Consider the following 18938-nt stretch of genomic DNA (forward strand, 5'->3'; position numbering starts at 1 on the left):
TCCCATAAGAAACCGGCTTAATAAACAATCAATAATGTAACAATCTTAAAATGTGAAAAAGGTTCCATAAGAGTTACATTTTAGACAGAGAGAGTTAGTGTAGCCTATTGAAATATCATTCGCTCAAAATGACATGAAAGTTTGCAACACGGAACACTGTAATATTATTGTCTCACTAAATTAAACTAAAAGTGACTATAGTAAAAGTACATGATTTATTATTTGATTATGACCCTATAGGGGGCATATATGGTTGTTGTTTTTGTTGTTGCTATTCATTTAAATTAAGCAACAAATGTATTTTTGCTGTTGCTGTTGTTGGCATTTTAACCTTAAGTCTTTTTATCGTAATTTTAACCTTCTTTGATCATAAAGGCGACGGTCACACTTTAATTAATTAATGATACATCTTGTTATGATCAGTATGACAGACTAGACTGGACTTCATTTTCAGGTTGATGGACTTCACTTCCCATAATTCCACTCGCGCTTGAGCCTGTTCCGGTTTGCCGTCATTATATAAACATTTCTGCACGGCGTTTATTAATGCAAGTAGCGTTTAACGTTTCGCTCTAATCCGTAGTGAGGCTTTAGTGATGTTTACTTGTGTAGTTACACAGCTGTTACGTCACGGTGTGCGTGTGGGTTCAGTGCAGGGATGTTCAAGACTCTTCACCAGGGCTTTGATCTCTCAGGCTCTCCGAACTTTTTCAGATGCTCCTGCAACTCCTAAAGACTTGAATAAACCTATAAAGCAATGGGAATTATTAGTTAACCCTTTCACAAAGGTCAAATGTCATTTAGGCTGTAATATATCCATAAAATCACTGGATCCACATGCTTTCCCTGAGGCTGATCGGGCATTTGTAAGTTTGCACGTGACAGATGCGAATCAAACTCCTAATGTGGACGGATTTCATGTTCATTATGATGATCAAAGCAATGAACTTCAGATTTCGGCAGATGAGGTGGATTGCAATGTCACTGTTGAATTGACAGCACCTGTTAAATGTGGTAAGTATATATATTCAAGCTTTTAAAGATCATAATAAATCATGTACTTTTATTATATTATTAATATATTGCTGGTTTATTTTATTAATAACTGATGTTTTTATATTTACCTTTTTTAAATGAAGAGCTTTTACTATCTAGACTGTATTTACAGTAAGTAAAAGTATTGTAATAAGTGTAATTTTTTATAACTAACATTCATAGAAATACATGTGCATCCTTTTAGTCCCTGTCCATTCCTGCAGATCTCCACATCAAGACTAAAGACAAAGGCAATGTGAAGATCCAGAAAATGGAGAGTGACCTCTGCCACGTTCACACAGAGAGAGGGCACTGTGTCCTAGAGTCTGTCAAGGTGACACATTCGTTTTTTAATCATTTAATGCAGGGGTTTGCAAACTAGGGGATGAAAGGGAGTACTAGGTGTTTTTAAATAAAAATAAATGTTAAAAATAACATACAAATTCTGTATTTAACTAAACATTAATGTAGTGAATGATGTAAAAGAAACTAAATATTTTCTAAATACAACATACTAACATATTTATAACAATTTGTAACAGTATAAACTGGGTCTTTATACATGAAAATATGTAGATGCCTTTTAAACTTTCCCCATCCTAACTGCTAATTTTTTGTGATCTGTGGTTAAGTAAAAGATTGCAAACCCCTGATTATTTGTTTGTGATAATATGGAATATGGATTATTATTATGTGTCAAATTTTGATTTTGTTTAGGGTCATGAGGTTCAAGTGCAGTCCACAGGAGGAAAGGTCACCGGACTTCAGACCATACATGGGAATGTCGATATCAGCACATCTTTGGACAGTGTAAGTACTTTTATGATTTATATAACTGTATATACTGTACTGTGAATTGTTATTAAATCACAGTTTTTGTTCTCCAGAATGTCGATATTAAGAAAATTCAGGGAACCACCATGAATCTCTCCACAGAACACGGGGATCTGAAAGTGAAGGCCATTTATGCTGAATGCACATCAGTGTCCACTTCCTCCGGGAACATCCAGATTGGCCACGTGCACGGTGAGGGGACGGGACGGTAATGGATTATTGTCAAGACCTGATATGCAGTTAGGACATGAATAATTGTTGTTTGTTTTACAGGTTGAAGCTCTTTGTACAAAGTAAAACAGGAAACATTGTCATTGGTGAGTTATCAGTCTGAATTGACAGTAGGTTTTTAGTCACTCATTTAGTGCACTAAAGATGTCTTTCCTTCTTCATAGACAGCTCAAGTGGTGCCCTGAAGGTGTTTACTACTGCTGGAAACATTGATGCATATGTGGGCCAAGATGGAAGCGGAGAGCTTCACAGTCAGCAAGGTGATAATCAGAATCACAAACAGAATATAACATCAAAGAAACTAATAAATAAGATGAGCCTAGTATGAACATCTCTATTTAATTTACCTGACTACTTACTTTTTTATTCCTGCAGCCATCTGTTATTTTTTAAATTTGGTTATATTTAGTCTTTAAAATCTATTGTACCTAAATAATAATAGATAATACATATTTTTGAATAAATTATATAATTCTATTATTAAAAATAAGAATAAAAAATGTAAAGTATTTTGAAATTAATCATTAGGTGTTCACATTTTTTTTATACTTAATGATTACCTCACATGACATTTTTTTATAGCCATTAAAAATGCTACAATGGTTTTTCAGAAGCATATGTAACCAGTGAATACAGAGTTCATTTCTAACAGATTGACCCTTGTTTTAAACTAGTTTTCGAAAACTTTTATTTTTCATTGATTCAGGTGCTGTGAGTGTGCGTGTGCCGTCCACTATGAAAGCAGCAGTGCACTTGTGTGGAACCTCTGTTAGCATGAGCTCAGAGATAGTTAGCTCGTGTCAAGAGACTGAACGTACTTCAGCTGATGGGAAGACAACAGTTACGGGTGAGTAGAAGCCAGACCCACTGGATGTCTCTTAACTACCTGAACTGCCTGTAATTTTTTTTTTTTTTCAGTTGCAAGTCTACATCTTATCCTAAAATACAAACATGAATATGTGGACTATTTAAAATACAGTTATGATCTAAACATATTATATGCATTCATTAGATTGTATGTACTCATTTTAGCTCATTTGAATGGTGGCACGCATGAAGAACGATGGATCAAAGCCACTGCAGAAAAAGGTGCTGTCAGCCTGAGAAACCAGAGCTGGTTTGAGACCCTCAGACTTGGAGCTCAGAGTTAAAACCTGCACAGAAGCACCTGGGACCAACTACAGAACTGACAGAACCTTGCTGCTGGATTTATACAGGAGATTTAAACTGGATCTTGTGTATATCTGTGCAACAAGACACTTCACATATAGCTAAAGTGAGATACAACTTGACTGAAGCATGCATCTAAATGACGTTTGAAACAGATTGCATGTCTTTTTAGGGCTACGCTGTGGGCAAGTTCTGCTTCAGAAGATCCTGATGGGTACTTTCTACTTTTTACAAGTAATGGTACTCATGTATTCACACTAAATGCAATGGTGTAACATCCTGCCAGATCCTGTAGGACAAGATCCTGAGAGATGTTACAGTATACAGTATACCTGATGAGTTGATAAACAGAACCCATTGAAACAACTGTACAAAAGAAAGAAATAAACCATGCTATTTTATAGCACTTATTTTGTGAAAAGCTTCTACATGCATTGCAACATACAATATTATAGCGTATTATAGAATACATACACTACTGTTCAAATATTTTGGGTTTTAAAGTAAAAAATAACTTTTAACAATTTAAACTAACTTTGAATATATTTTAAAATGTCATTGATTTCTGTGATGCAAAGTAATTTCTCCAGTCTCCAGTGTCACATAATCCTTCAGAAATCATTTAAAATGCTGCTCAAGAAACAGTTTTTGTTATTATCAGTGTTGAAAACAGTTAATATTTTTGTATAAACCATGTTTTTTTTTTCCTGTTCAAAAGAACAGAATTTATTAGAAATATAAATATTTTGTAACCTTTAAATTGTTACTGTCACTTGATATATTTAATGTGTCCTTGCTGAATGATTTATTTATTTATTTATTTCAACAACTTGACCAGTAGTACATGCTCAACTATTTTTGTGACAAAAATTTTAAAGTCACATGTATGTGTAAGATCTGTGCTTAATATTTGCTAATTATATGCAAAATGAAGAAAAAGTGAGGAGATGAGTGAAAACTGTTAACAAAATACTGCTTTTTGTCCACAGTTCATCTTGTTAATCACACCTTATAACTACTGTGGTCAGACTTATCCGGGGTCAGATCATATCATATGAATTAAGTTCTGTGGCAGGCCTTTTTTACCGTGGAACTGGTTACTGGCATTGATTGCAGTTCCTGGAAGTATGGGTAAGCGTCTTTTTATATGACTATTACCTTAACCTGCAGAGAAAGGTACAAATGTATATAATGTGTCTAGGTTGAGTTTGTGTGTACATGTTTAAGGCTATATAGATTTTGGCTGGAAGAAGAAAATGACATTAGGGAGCTGAAGATGACGAATCCTGGGAGGTTTTGGCCAACAGAGGTGGTGATCCATTGCTGATACTGTGACACACGGGTGTACACACCAGGATCACTGGGCTGAGTGCAGTCATCACCCCTACTAATGATACCAGACTAATAAATACATTTAAATAAACTAATAAAATTATTTCACTTTGTACAATAATTAATGTTTAGTATTTTTTAGTAACAAAGTATAGTGGCAGATAATATGTGATGTTTACCCAGTTGAATGAATACCGTATAGTAAGATCCAAAGATCTGAGACTACAAGTGAAAATTTGTATTTCTATTTTAATGCATTTTTTATTACAAATATATTTTTTATTTCTATATGCTAAATATATGTTGTCATTGGAAATATGTTTAGTTTCAATCTTCAGATACCCAAATATATTTAAAAATGTATTTTCAGGTGCAAGAAAATACATTTCCAATCTTACAGTAGCCTACATTTAGTCTAAATGCAAATGTGGATGGAATAGCCTACTAGAGATCAAAACTAGATTTTTATTAAACTTTATATAGCCTACTAGAGATTGTATTGGACTGAAATCTATTTTTAAATGCTTTTAAAAAAAAAAACATTTTTTTTTGTTTATGTTTAAAAATGTATATTTAATTTTTATATGCTTTTATATATATTTTTAAAATATATTAAATCTTAACTATATTGTAGAAAATATATTTGTATTTTTTATATTTATATTATTTTTTTAAATATATATATATATATTCGAAAATATTTTGCCATATGGATTAAAAGCATAACTATTTGAGTGAACCGTTGAATTTCAACTGCAAATCTTCTTATTTTATTAACGATCTTGTAATCATTATATCTTATTCATTATATATCATTATAATCAATATGTCTTATTAAAAATGTTTATTCATTCAAGATTACTGAATTAAAGAAGTACAGTACTTTAGGGCATCCAGCTATTCTGACTGTGACAATGGTCCTGCAGAAGAAGAAGAGGGCAGACACATACAGTAACACATCCAAAAGCTCCAGATGATGACACTGTTGGCAAAACATCTGCAGAAGAGAAAAAGATCATCACGTGAATGTGATAATCATGTGAACTTTTCCAAAAAGAGTAATCAGATGGCAAATATACTGCAAACCATAAATTTATAAAGTGATAAAAAGGTAAACAAAACCTTTATTCCATTATCTGTTAGGAAAACACATAGCCGTGGTCGTTTTTCTCAGACTTTGGTTAGTTCCCAAGGCTGCAAGACACAATATAAAACAGTATTGATTACAGCTGTAAAATAATTATAAATTTTAAATTATGTTTAATACCGTAGGTGGCAAATATCTGTTGCGCTCATCACAACAGCAAATTTTATGGTTGCTGTCCTTTTAATTTTATATTTGTTTAAAGGTATTAGAATAATGTATTTTGACTGCAGAGTGCGACCAAGAGGAAAACAAAATCGGTTCATGAACGCAAACACTCCGCGAAACGTTTTGGTCGTCCGCTGATGCAATAGGCGGCAACATAAAGAGGAAACAGTCTGTGACAAATATAATCAGGAACTGTTCGCATCCTGATTTATCCTGCCGCACAAGCACCATGTGTTACTGTTAACATCTATCGATGAACTCTGCTCCTATCGGAGAATGGGAGATGACAATGTCGTATCCCGGCTCGGCAGCTTAAAGGCTCTGTTGGGGATCGTAGCAGGAGCCGGAGCCTCGTATGGCGTTTATAAACTAGTCTTTAGTTTCGCGCAGGAGATGCAGGAGTAAACACAAAAAAGGCTGCTAAAAGTTTGATTGTTCAGCCTGGGAGCCTGATGGCCAAAGTGTCTGGATTTAAAGTTGTCAGTAAAAGTGATAATCTGGATCCGGATACTGAATCTAGTAAGTGACATTGAAATGGTTTTCAGGATGTATTATGAATTTTAAAAAAAAGTCTAGCTCACTGAAAGCTTTATAAGTTTGAAGGGCTGTTTTTCAACCCAGTCAGCCCTCAATAAATATTACAGGGACCTTTCTTTGTGTGTGTGTGTGTGTGTGTTGTGTGTGTGTGTGTGTTTGTGTGTGTGTGTGTGTGTGTGTGTGTGTGTGTGTGTGTGTTTGTCTTCTGATAAGATGATATTCACTCAAAATCTGCTGCCCAGCCTGGAGGGGGCCTCGGCATCTGAGTATGCTTCTCTCGCTTCTGCAGAGCAGCCCAAACCCAAGAGAGGAGGACGTTCTCGTAACGTTAGGAAACGCTGCTGCCTCAACAGTAAACCAGGTCATCTGATGTTCTGTCTTCTAGACATTATGTATTAGACTGACTTTAATATGTTTTGATTTGCAGAAGAGCAAGCATATGAAGATTGTGCATCATGTACAATATTTTTTTTTTTTTCACTTTTCTTCTCATTAGGATCTTCTGCGTGAATTCGGAGGTCTTCACATCATAGCTGGCTTCCTCTCAGACCCTTCACCTGAGATTCGGGTCCCAGACTCTTAACGCTCTGAACAACTTAAGCATGAATATCTGCAAATCAAGAGCAGCTGAAGGTATTGCTTATTTACTTTTTAGAGAGGCACAATGTACTGGTATAGATTGTAGACTGTATATAGTTTTTATTATGTTTTTTTTCATTGTAGTTGAGTTGTTGAGTTTATTATTTTAGTACTAAACGAAAAATAAATGTTGCCTTTGGAACTAGCTTAAAATAAGTTAACATTTATTTCATTTCATGTAACAAAAATATATATTTTTTAATGGTTTTAGTTGTAATACCCTGGTTTCAGATCAGTGTTGTTAACTTAAACTATTCTCAGTAATTAAAATAAAACTGAAAATAAAATAAAATGTAAATATTAGATGGGAAAACGTAAATTAAAAAAAAATAGAAATGTTGTCTTGGCAAATAACTGAAATCAATTAGTATAAGTTAAAGTTATAATTTTTATAAATATAATTTTGATATAAATATAGATGTGTAGAAATAAACTGAATAAAAATGTCAAGCACCTAACAAAATGACTAAAATGAAAATATAAAAAAGCTAATTAAAAGCTATACAATGGTAGAAAGAAAAGACTATTAATAAATATGCTATCATACCTAAATAGTATAAAATAGCACCATTTTGAATGTGTGGCGTTTCTTGTGTTCTCCTGTGGATATTATGGCTTACACATGTTTTCGTGGTTGCTGGTCAGATATATGTCTACCGTCGGTGATGCAGATGATTGAGACGTCACCGTGTGAACTCTGACCTTCATGCATGGCAGCGCTCAGATTGCTCACTAATCTGTCAGTCACAGATAATCACCAGCATCTGATGAAGAATTCCATCACCCTCCTCCTCTCTCTACTCATAGTGAGCAACGACGTCCTACAGGTGATTCTGGAGTAACACATTGCATGATATGCTTACACGCCAGATGTATTGGAAGATTTAATCTTTTCCTGCAGATCCAAGTCCTGAAGGTCCTAGGTAAATCTTTCCTCCAATCCAGATCTGATGGATGATATTGTGCAAGCTCAGGTGAACAAGCATGTCTTTTATGGTTTCTGCTGTAATGCTTTCACTTTTTTGTAAGTGAGATACAGTGCAGTTGGTTTCAGGGACTATTATGTCATTATAGATTTACTATAAATAGATAAATCTATAAATAATTGCCTTGGTTGCTAGGTGTCCTAGTTTTTCTCATTGCAGGCAAGTAAGTGCCTATCGTGCCATTGTGTATAAACAGTGACTACCATCTGTTTATATTACAAAATTGTATCCAACATTTCAAAAATAATATATGATTATATATTATTATTACACTACTGTATGTAAACCAAATGGCCAAAGTATTTCTATTGAAACCTTATACATTTTCAAAGGGCTGCCATTTTGGGCAAAAAAAAAAAAATTGCAGTTGTGATTTAAAAAGGCTTGTTTTGTCGGACTTACAATGTGGCCAAAAGTTGTCCAACAGCCCTCTACAAATTTTTTGGCTGGGTTATTTAATTTCTTCATTAAGTATCAATATGTTAAACAATAAAGTATTACGTTGAAATTTAACATTGGTATTTTGAAAAAAAAATTTGGAAGTTGTGGAAGCAAGCTAGCAAGCGCTTATTTCTCTGAAAAACGTTAAACTTAGATTTCAGCAAACTGCACAAATTATTTATTCTACGCATAATGTATTTGATTCATCATTCAGCCATAATGAGTTCTCTCTCTTGAGTTTTAGGATTGCTTTTATATATTGGCACAAGCTCCTCCATTTACTGTGTAAAGCTGGTCACAGGCTGCCAGCTCTTGATTTTTGTGTGTTTGACGGCTGCACACAAAGGCAATCTGTTCTTCTCCGCCTGTTGTTCTTTGTGGGGAACCTGCATGCGTGGAGACCCTCTGCACAGGTGGCTGAAGTTCTGAGGAGGCGGCAGGACTCTCTGTACTGTGTTCTACTAGACAGCTCCTCTCAGCTGCACCATAAGCTGCCCCTGCTGCTGTCCCATCCAGATGAGGAGGTGAAGATGCAGGTGCCACTTACTCCTCACCATAACCTCATTACAGAATATTTTTTACCAAATATGCCATTCTTCAATGTGTAGAATGTTTTTTTACATAAACGTTAGGGCACTCTGCATAACCTGTGTAGCTTTAATTGCTTAGTGGACAAAGCAGAGTAAAAAAAAGGTGATATAATACTACTAAGAGAGTAGCAGGTAGGTTTCCATTTAGGGTAGGACATCGGTATCTTCTCAAAATGTTAGGAAAATGGACAATAAATGACTGTCTCTGGCGATTGTTGAGCGATATTTCTTAATATAATAAGACATTGTGAACACCCACAGACCCTCGTTGAGAACTCTCTACTGCCAAAAGTTTTCCTTGCCAAGTGAATGCAGACATTTTTTTTTTTGACCACGCTACGTGCTTTGGATAATCAGACTAGTGGTGGAAAGGACTATTTTAACATCTCTACATGTGTTTAGAAATCTTAGATGCCTTGGGGAAAACAAGTGTTTCTTCATTGCTGCATAATGCGCCGTGAAGTTTACCATTAAACAAAGGTTATTCAGGTTATGCTTATGTAGTACTGACCCAGGAAACTATTTTTACAGAATGTGTGTGCATTGATTGTACTGTGACATTTCTGATGCTCCCTGATGATGTTGACATGGGATGCATCATTATTTTAATAATATTGTGTAATGTTATAAGGCAATTATACGATACAGTGTTTATACTTTAATTTGGAATGCTTTCAGCTATCGTGACAGTACTTTAAATAGAATATTACTTTTTTAATACTTTGTTTATTGAATTTGGTGCACGTGAAGACAAAACTCTGCAATCTTCAAGCGTTTAAACAGTGAGTATCAGTAAGCTACATTTACCTTTAGATTGTAGCGATCGCACAGGGTTGCCATGTCCGGCATATTCGAAAGCGAATAATGCGCGTTTGCGTTATTTTAACGTTTATTTTACACCATAGCATAGGAGCCAAGTATGACGGATTCGGATCGTATAAGAGCATACTGACACCACAAATCTCGAGAAACTGTAGTGCCTGTTTTGGTGGGGGGGGGATAATGGGCCGCGTTTTTATTTTGCGGTCGTCATAATTTGTTTTAGCGCGATCTGGCAACACGGCCGCTCGGCGTCAGCGCGCTTGGATCACATTGAGGCTGATACTGAAGAAACTGTCTGTCATTCGAGATACTGTGCGTGGACGGACGCCAGGACGCGCATTTGCTGCTGAAATGACAAACGAATGTCAGCAGACGCGACTGGAGGGAAAACTCGATCACAGACAATACAGGTAAAACCGAGTCATACAAAAACCAAAGGCCCATTTTGTGTACATGAGGGAACGAATACTGAAATCCACGCCTGTATATTGGTCAACAGTGCAATTGCGTTGTTTTATCTACAGCAGACAGTTACACCTTTGCTCAATTCACGAGGCCCTTGACTATGCAACAAGTGAATGTAACACATGCTCATTATTTCAGACGTGACATGAATCATTGCTGCCGTCCACTGTATTTTACCTAAATGAGATGTTTTGTTGCGTTTTGTGACTACTATTCTGGTACAGAAATGAAACAGAATTTGTGGCTCAGAAAATGATTTCTTCTAATGCATTTGCAGCCACGGCTAGGTTTCTGTAGTGAAAGGCTTCGGAACACCTGAGACCGCATCCGTCACACGAGTCCCTAAATTATCTATAAACGTTGTTTCCTGTCGGCCCGATTCGCGGCTAGATCTGCGCATTCAAAACGGTGATTGCTGGTGAACCCAATAAGGCATTTCAATTCTTATTAAAAATATCTGTATGTTGTATATTGATATTTGTCACACTTTTAAAAAAAAAAGTGTTGAGATAATTGCATTACATTAAAATATAAAACAAATGTAGTACAGAGAAATAAGAGCGCACAGTTTTTTAAGAGAAATACCTTTCACGACACAAAAGGAAGAAGTTTATTTGTTACCTTTATAAGGGTTAATTTAAGATGTATGCAGTTGCATAGTAAAATTTCAATTTGTGCTTGAATGACACACGTGTGAACATAACCTAAATTAAGTTACACATGATGGCTAACTGTGTTAGTCATAAAATGAAACCAGATAAATGAGAATTAGTGTCACTACCAAAATAACACACATTCCGTGTATGCTAGTCTCGTAAATCACACAGTAACCAGGTTTGCGATATTGCATCATATTAATTTGCAATTGAAAGCCTATATCGATATACATTTATAGGCCATGTTTGAACCAGGTTGCATCTCATCTACGTTAATAGTACGAATTAACATGTTTTGTTTTTTAAAGTTAGGAATTATACTTCTAGCCATAATAGGTTTTGTTTCCAAACAATAAACCGGTTGATGCTGCGGATTTTCTACGGAGGAATTCTGAAGGAATGATAGCATTTTGAAATCTTTATTAAATAAAACCAAATCGATGTGAATCCGTAATAATATAAAACCACGCTAGGAGTTCACGTGATCTGCATTCTCTCGAGGGACGATTGACGGAGCTCATCAGCCTGGCTCAATGCTGGTGAACGGAGGTTTTGTGTAGCCTCACGTTCACTCCGGAGCCCCGCCGGATTGCTCAATCCCTGTTTGTGGCAACAACAAGCAGCTCCTGTCCCACCAAGAGCAAACCACAGAGAAGTGAATGACCCCATACAAACTTTGCGAAAGAGCACGGGAGTTTTTGTTTCTGTACTTGCTTCCTAAAAGGATTGCGACTACCCCTTTCTTGTCATTCCCTCAACTTCTTTACAGCATGCAGCTTTGTGTGGAAATACGGGATGAGAAACCCGCGCAAGACCCACCCTACAAGTGCTGATGAAAATGAAGTTGAGGGCCCAAAAACGTTGCGAATAATTATAAGGTAAATGGGCATGTGAGCGAACATATGTCCAGTTTCATTTTGGTATTTTGATGCTGATGTCAATGCGTTCTCTTCATATAAGTTTTGGATTCAGGAAGGGGAAGAGTCATGTGACAGAGCGTCCCTTTGAAGACAGGTCGAACATTGTGAAGGAGCTTTACTCTGAGCCTGAACGTTATTAAAACCTACTCAGGTCCGACCAAGCTCTTCTCATTTCCTTCTGTAGTACATGTCATAGTACCTGGGAAAATGTATGTACATACCTACTAATTTTTTATTATTACTATATTTTGCAAATATGGAACAATAAAGCAATTAAACTATGAAAGAACATAAATGGAAGTCTTATAGTTAATAAAAATGATTTGTTTTTTAATCCTGTGATTTAACAATTAGTGATTGGCCATTTATCAGTTATCCAAAATAAAAAAAAGATGTAATTTCGAGAAATAATTATAGATAAGTATTGTACTGCATTCATTTGATGAAATGGTTTTTATTGTACAAAACTAAACGGGAGAAATCCAATAAATTGAAAAAAAGTGGCATTATTATACACACAATTGGTTCCCTTTAAGGTAATTAAATAGTTCAGTGTCTTCCCCCCCCCCCCTATTCGCCGGGTTTTTCCGTGGCGTTTCATTGTTCACTTGTGGCAATGTTCTGTAACGTGTTTCTGTTTGGCTGGTGGATCGCTCTGGTGGTTATGTGTTTAGTTGGACTTCCCTAATGTTCCTCACAGTTTTTGGCGTTCCCCTAGTGGTAAGAATTTATCCTAAATAAGTACTGATAAATGTTGAGGTATCTCTCGGCTGATCTCAATAATGCTGTGCTTTTTATTTTCAGCGCAAACACATGTTGCTTGCAAGTTGTCCTGCGATTTCTGGTGGCCATTGGCAAGAATCGACGGAAAAGGTTGTGTTTATTTCATATCCAAATGCAACATTTTTGTGGCTGAAAATCTCTGATCTTGATTGCATCAGTCTGCTGGGGCCCAGCTTACACACGCAATGATGGTTTTGAAGTGGTTTTCATGATTCCCGTGTTCTGGGGTAAATCAGGGAGAATACTGCTTTCAACACAAGCCAGTTCCAGGCATGCTTTGTGGTTTGGATATGTTGCTGTTTTAAGGCCAGTCTGGTCTCTGGCATCGCGCTACAGTGTGGAATGATGTACATCCAGGATAATTCTAATCTGGACAGGGCAGGGAGGACGGAGAAGACATTCACTTTTCATCCACTGTCTGCCGCACACCGCGGTGGGAGACATACGAGCAGCCTCAAAGAAAGCCACTGCAGAATGACCACTAACTGGCGGAGAAGCAAGATATAGGATATATATGAAATATCATAGTGACAGTGAAGACACTAATCATAAGAGTAATGGAGGTGCAGCTTGGCTATCACGAGGAAAATAAATTCCATTTTTAAAATAAATTAGTAGAACCTACTTACTGTAACATAGATAATATTGAAAAAAACCCCCCCCAGTTGTGTGGATAATTTATCATGGTAGCCTAATTTTTCATAAAGTTTCCTGCTTATTTCGCAATTCAGCTATTGTGCGTTGGATTGAGACAAATGTGATTCAAAAAGATGCTACATACATGACCTTGCAATCTATTGTTGCAGGTCCTTAATTGAGCATATTACCTCTGGGACACTAAGGGCTGGCGATAGTCTATCTTCTTTCGTCCGTTTTTGTGCCTCACCCATACAAAATTATTGATTAAGTGGCGTGGAGCACATAGTATATGGCTTGTTGGTGGACATACCCTCTACTGGCCGTAACCACACTCTGGATTGTGCCATGATCTCATGGATGATGTTTTCACCTATCCCTGTGGACAAGATGAGCACTAAAAGACCTTACATTATATATGTGCTTATACCCCTGAACACGTTAACATCAGACAAGCAAAGAGGTGAGAAGCTCCATACTGTGGATTATAACGGCCATCTGTGAATTCATCCAAATTATGACCATTGTATCATACTTTTCAAAATAAGAATAATTTTGATTTGACTCGCCGGCGCAGTGAAAGCCGAGTCATTTTGTGCTGCGACACCTGCAGTGAACCTCTACTACTTATAAATAACACAAGTGGATTGGATCATTGTTTTTGCTTTCAGTATCCTTAACAATCAAATTACAAACACGGAAGTTTAAAACTTGTAAAGTTCTGATAGTTCTGATATTTCGAAATCTGGTTGTATTTATGTTTTTTAGACTACATCTTAACCCGCATTCAAAAGTTTGGGGTCTGTAAGATTTTTTATACATGTTTTTGAAAGAAGTCTATTATGCTTACCAAAGCTGCATATATTTGATAAAAATTACAGAAAAAAGTGGGCAACTGGTGAATTCTTCCGAAATTAAACTAATTGTAATTTATTGTATGTTTATTAGAAAATGGCATTTTAATTCTGCAAAAAAGAAAAAAGCTGAAATTTTCAGCATAAGCACTCCAGTCGCCGTGTTCACAGGATCCTTCAGAAAAATCTGCTTCTATAAGAAACATTTATTGTATATAGATAGTGTGAAAAACAGTTGTTCTGCTTACTTCTTTTTTGGCAACCAAGGAGAAAGTGTTTTGTCAGGAACTCTTTGAAGAATAGGAAAGTGTCAAAGAGCAGCAGTCATGTGAAAGTCACATCATTATTAATGTCTTTACTGTCACTGTGACATTCTATTTTATGCATCTCTGCTGCATAAAAGTATTATTATATAAAGCAATTATTTAGAAATGTCTTAACGACGTCTAACCCAGATTTTTGAATGTGTACATTTTTTGGTTTAGCATTTTACCAAGTTAGATTCTTTTTAATCTCTTTTTTAATAAACTTATTTGAATAGTTTTACTGACAATCTTGTGCTTGGCCTGCTAGTGGACTGGTAAGGGTCCAGCTAAGAATGACTTTTAATTTTTTCGATGTAAAAACAAGGAAAAGAAAAAATTTAACTTTTTTTTTTTGGGGTTTTAACTGTCATTACAATTCATGGTGTGGGATTTTTGGGGCATTGTCCTTACATGGAGTTACTAACAGATCTTTTACTATTAGTGATAGTATCATTAGCTGAGTTGGTTACGTGGCACAAATCAAACGATGTTTGTCAGCTCTGAATGTCAAAATTGCCACAGCAGTCAAGCTCCATTAGTTCCACTCTCCATATTACATCGTCATGGGCATTGCTAAAGGTGAGCAGTGAGCACCAGAAAAACCACCTAACAACTGCACAAAGGCCTTGACGTAAAACAATATTATCATCTTGATTCGCAGTATTTCCGATCAGAGTAAAACTTGCTGTCGGGGCGTGGTGAATGCGACGTTCGGCTTCCATCACAGAGTGACTTTTACATCCCAGCCGTTGGTCAGAGGGTTTCACCAGGGAATTAAGTGCCTGGCAGGAGATAGTGAAAGGCAGCTCTTTTACCTGAAACCTGATGGGCTGCATCCTCTTCATACCAGTATGTGATCGTTACCCAACTGAGGATTTTAAAATCTGCAAAGTGTGCAATGCAGATCATTATATGTGTGTGGTGTGTCTCTCAGGGGATTCTGTATGATAAGTGGATGGCTCAGGCACAGTTGAAGCAGTAGGTTTAATAGTTCGCTCGGAGGGTTGGCAGCTACTCTCTGCTATGGTCATATCAGTAGGGGGTAAGATGGTCATCGTGCTATGAGGTGGACAAAAATGTGTTTGTTATTGCGCTTCTCTCTGCTGTCAGTTACAAGTAATTCATAGACTTACTTGTTGGAAATGACACTGTAAAACACATTTAACGTCCACAGTTGTGGACCATAGTTTTGAATAAAAATCAGTATTAGGTAAGGAAGTAGTTAACTATAGGGTAGGACAACTGATTTATATAGAATTAGAATAGCATAGAATAAAACAGGAATAGAATCAGTTTTAAGGTTGAAGTGTCGTAATTTGTGAGCGATACTAGCAGTTTTCCAGCAGGTTTTGTTGGCAAACCTTGGGTTGGAAAAAAAGAACAAACTCACCATGATTATCTAAAATATTTTAATGTAAGGGGGATATACGGAAGCCAAAAGAAAAACATGAATTTATTCATTCATAGCCTTGGATAAATTAAAATAAGATCAATTGACAACAATTATTATTCATTTCTTTCCTTTATGAAAATAACATTTTAGTAGAGAAGCTAAACTAGGGTAAATTTTGTTTCACCACTCAACAAAAAACTTGTGAATTGAATTTTTTTTAAAAACAATACTTCTCGCATGAAACAGCTTCATATTACCAGATGAATCTCAGTATTTATGTTCTCTGGACCGGATTACGAGAGTCTTCAAAATATTAATTCATTTACAATTATTAATTATAAATGCACTAATTTAGAAACGCTAACACTGGGATAACAGGTATCACCACAATGGTCGGGGAACTAAAATTAGTCTCTCAGAAAAATGAGATTAGATGAATTTTACAGAAAACAGTCGCAATTCCACACACATGAGTAAGCTAAGCCTTCTATACTAGATGGATCACAGAAATTCAACTGAAATCAGAAGCGTAACCATAAGTGCATACTTTACAAAAATTATGAGTTGCTAACAGTCAACTACAAACAGCACTTTATAAATTAAGTTGTGGAATTGTTACGCTTTGTGTTTGAAGTTTTTTGAAATGCTTGTGTGCCAAATATTATAAATCTATTTTTTGATTTTGTGAATTCATATCTTGGACACAAATACATGTTGGAGACTGTTTAATAACTCTCCATTAATGTTCCCCTGTGGTGTCTGTACGGAGTGTTTGCCACTACGCTCTTCTCCAAAGCCTATGTGAATCTAGTCGGAGGAAGGACCTCTGTACCCACTCTACGGTGACCAACCAGCAGAGGATCCTGTCACGTGCACAAAAAACTGCCCCTACGACAACGGTGAGTGATGATTACAAATAGGAAATATGTAAGCACGAACAGAGAAACATCAAGCCATTTGAGGCACAGTTCTATAGCTCACCACTTTCTTTCTGGTCTCACTAGAGAAGTGAACAAACAGCCTACAGACCTGTCTTCACAGTCACACCTAGTAAGTTCATAGGAAGAACACTTCATTTTGTATACGCAGTAAGAGAGTACTCAAAGTTCTTTGACTGTTCTTTAGAGGATTATTACGAAAAATAGCTAAAACTATAATTAACTTGCATAATGTTTGTTTAATGTGTGTAGTATTAATAAAATCTTGATTAAGATACCTCTTGTCTGTGGCCTGTTGGTGTGTTTTTTTGTTTTTTTTAATGCCTTCTCCCGTAGGTGTACACCAGGTTTCCATTATACTGCCCGTATCCCTTATATCAAGTTCTCATCTTTACTCTTAAAACACATTCCCACATCTACGAACATGCACGTTGGTTGCTTGGAACAGGGGAGGTTGTTAAATGAACTCATTACGGAAGCTTTGAACAGACACCACGCGGTCATCACAAAAAATCATGCTTTTTTACATGTCTATCAGACTCAAAGGGTTGTAGGTAGGATGGCTTGTAGTGATTATCAAGAAGGATTCTTTAAGAAGTAATAGAGGTGTGTGTTGTGTGTGTTGTGTGTGTGTAGTGGGTGTGTGTGTGTGTTGTGTGTTGGGGTGCAAGAAGTGCTCATCTCGGAGCGTCAGTGCACTGGTTCACGATGCGAGCGGCTTGCTTATACTCTATCGTTGCCACGGGTGTTGAATGATGTCTGCGTGGTGCACCGACCCCCTGACCACCGAACCACATCCCCGCCCATTCTAAGCCACTCATGGCTATATCTCAGGTTGATAATGCAATAATGGCATCATGCAGATCAATACATAATGTATTTCTGTATGTATTGATCTGATCCTAATCCTTCATTTCAGTTATTTCATAGGTGTGAACTGTTTTAGCCATGGTCCCTGAAAATCCCAGGGAAGAAGAAAATTGTCAATGGAAGTGCAGTTTGCTCTTCAGAAAGACAATCAGAGTTCTGAGGTTGTTTGGTTTTTCTGTAACACTTCAGGCATCAGGAAATAGCATTGGACAAGATTTTTCTTGTCTCAGTTAATTCAACCCTTGGGTGTTATTTCATAAGGCTTGTTTTCTACGATTACTCTCAAAAATACATACGTTTTGTATTTTTACAGTAGTTCGAGGTTGGAAAGCTGAATTGCAGTGCAGCGTCGTGCATGATTCAGATCCCCATCCGTGGTTTTATTCAACCATCTTCCTAGGTGAGTGGTTTTTAGATAATGGCTGTTTTTGATGCAGCCATTGGTGCTTTCCAGAATACTCAGTGACGCGTATGTATCATAGTATGGTTTTCCTTATAATCTTTTCTGTGACCGGCGTTGGTTTTGTACTCATCTTCGCGACCTGCACCTGTTGGGCCCAGCCATCTAGTGTCATCGTTGCTGAATTATATTTTGATGGATGGAAAGTCTGATTACTGTACAAGGTAAAAGTTGAAGTGAAATTATCTAAACCAGGGGTTAGTAAACTTTTCCTTTTTGGCTTTAGTTTATGATAAAGAAGTTGAGCAGAAACTGTCCTTCGATCAAAAAGTTTAAAAATACCATATCAGACGTTGGGATACTAAAGTTAGTTTTAAATTTAACTAAAATGATTCTGCAAGGATCAATAGACACTGAAAGAATTGGAGTAATGATAATGGAATATTCAGCTTTTACCATCACAGGGAATAATATTACATGTATTAAAATATATATTTCGCAAATAGACAACAGTTACTGGAAACGAATTAATAATATTCTCATTGCTATATACTGCGATTTTGTGAGCAAATAAAGTCCATCCTATCACTTAACAGACTTACCACCACCAAACAGTTTAGATGAATTATTAAGATTCTGTACGTAAGATTTCTACATATTAATGTTAGCAGGCTTTCTTGCAGCCACTAAGTCAACAAATACAAAAAGCCCTCTGTGATTATGTAATATGTTTTTCATAATTAGTACCCGACAGCTAATCCTGTCAATTTATACTTCAGCTTGGTCTTG

The 18938-nt window shown here is 36.4% G+C and overlaps 1 protein-coding gene and 1 pseudogene across 1 annotated transcript; both read left to right on the top strand.

Annotated features, from left to right (window-relative positions):
* Nucleotides 1-513: 513 nt before the first annotated feature.
* Nucleotides 514-3670, top strand: LOC109065149 (protein FAM185A). The gene is made up of 8 exons (XM_042715381.1): nt 514-1014; nt 1260-1369; nt 1753-1845; nt 1923-2077; nt 2143-2186; nt 2265-2360; nt 2807-2947; nt 3133-3670. The coding sequence occupies exons 1-8, from the start codon at nt 597-599 to the stop codon at nt 3249-3251; spliced, it is 1176 nt and encodes a 391-aa protein (XP_042571315.1). The 5' UTR covers nt 514-596; the 3' UTR covers nt 3252-3670.
* A 2311-nt stretch (nt 3671-5981) lies between these two features.
* On the top strand, nt 5982-18907 carry LOC122135679 (annotated as a pseudogene).
* Nucleotides 18908-18938: the final 31 nt, after the last annotated feature.

This window comes from Cyprinus carpio, chromosome A25 (genome assembly GCF_018340385.1).
Source record: "Cyprinus carpio isolate SPL01 chromosome A25, ASM1834038v1, whole genome shotgun sequence".
Classification (NCBI taxonomy): Eukaryota; Metazoa; Chordata; class Actinopteri; order Cypriniformes; family Cyprinidae; genus Cyprinus; species Cyprinus carpio.

Coding starts and splice junctions, on each gene's coding strand:
- LOC109065149 (XM_042715381.1), top strand. CDS start 597: ATGTTTACTTGTGTAGTTACACAGCTGTTACGTCACGGTGTGCGTGTG. Junction 1,370..1,752: donor GTGTCCTAGAGTCTGTCAAG/GTGACACATTCG, acceptor GATTTTGTTTAG/GGTCATGAGGTTCAAGTGCA. Junction 2,078..2,142: donor CACGGTGAGGGGACGGGACG/GTAATGGATTAT, acceptor TTTGTTTTACAG/GTTGAAGCTCTTTGTACAAA.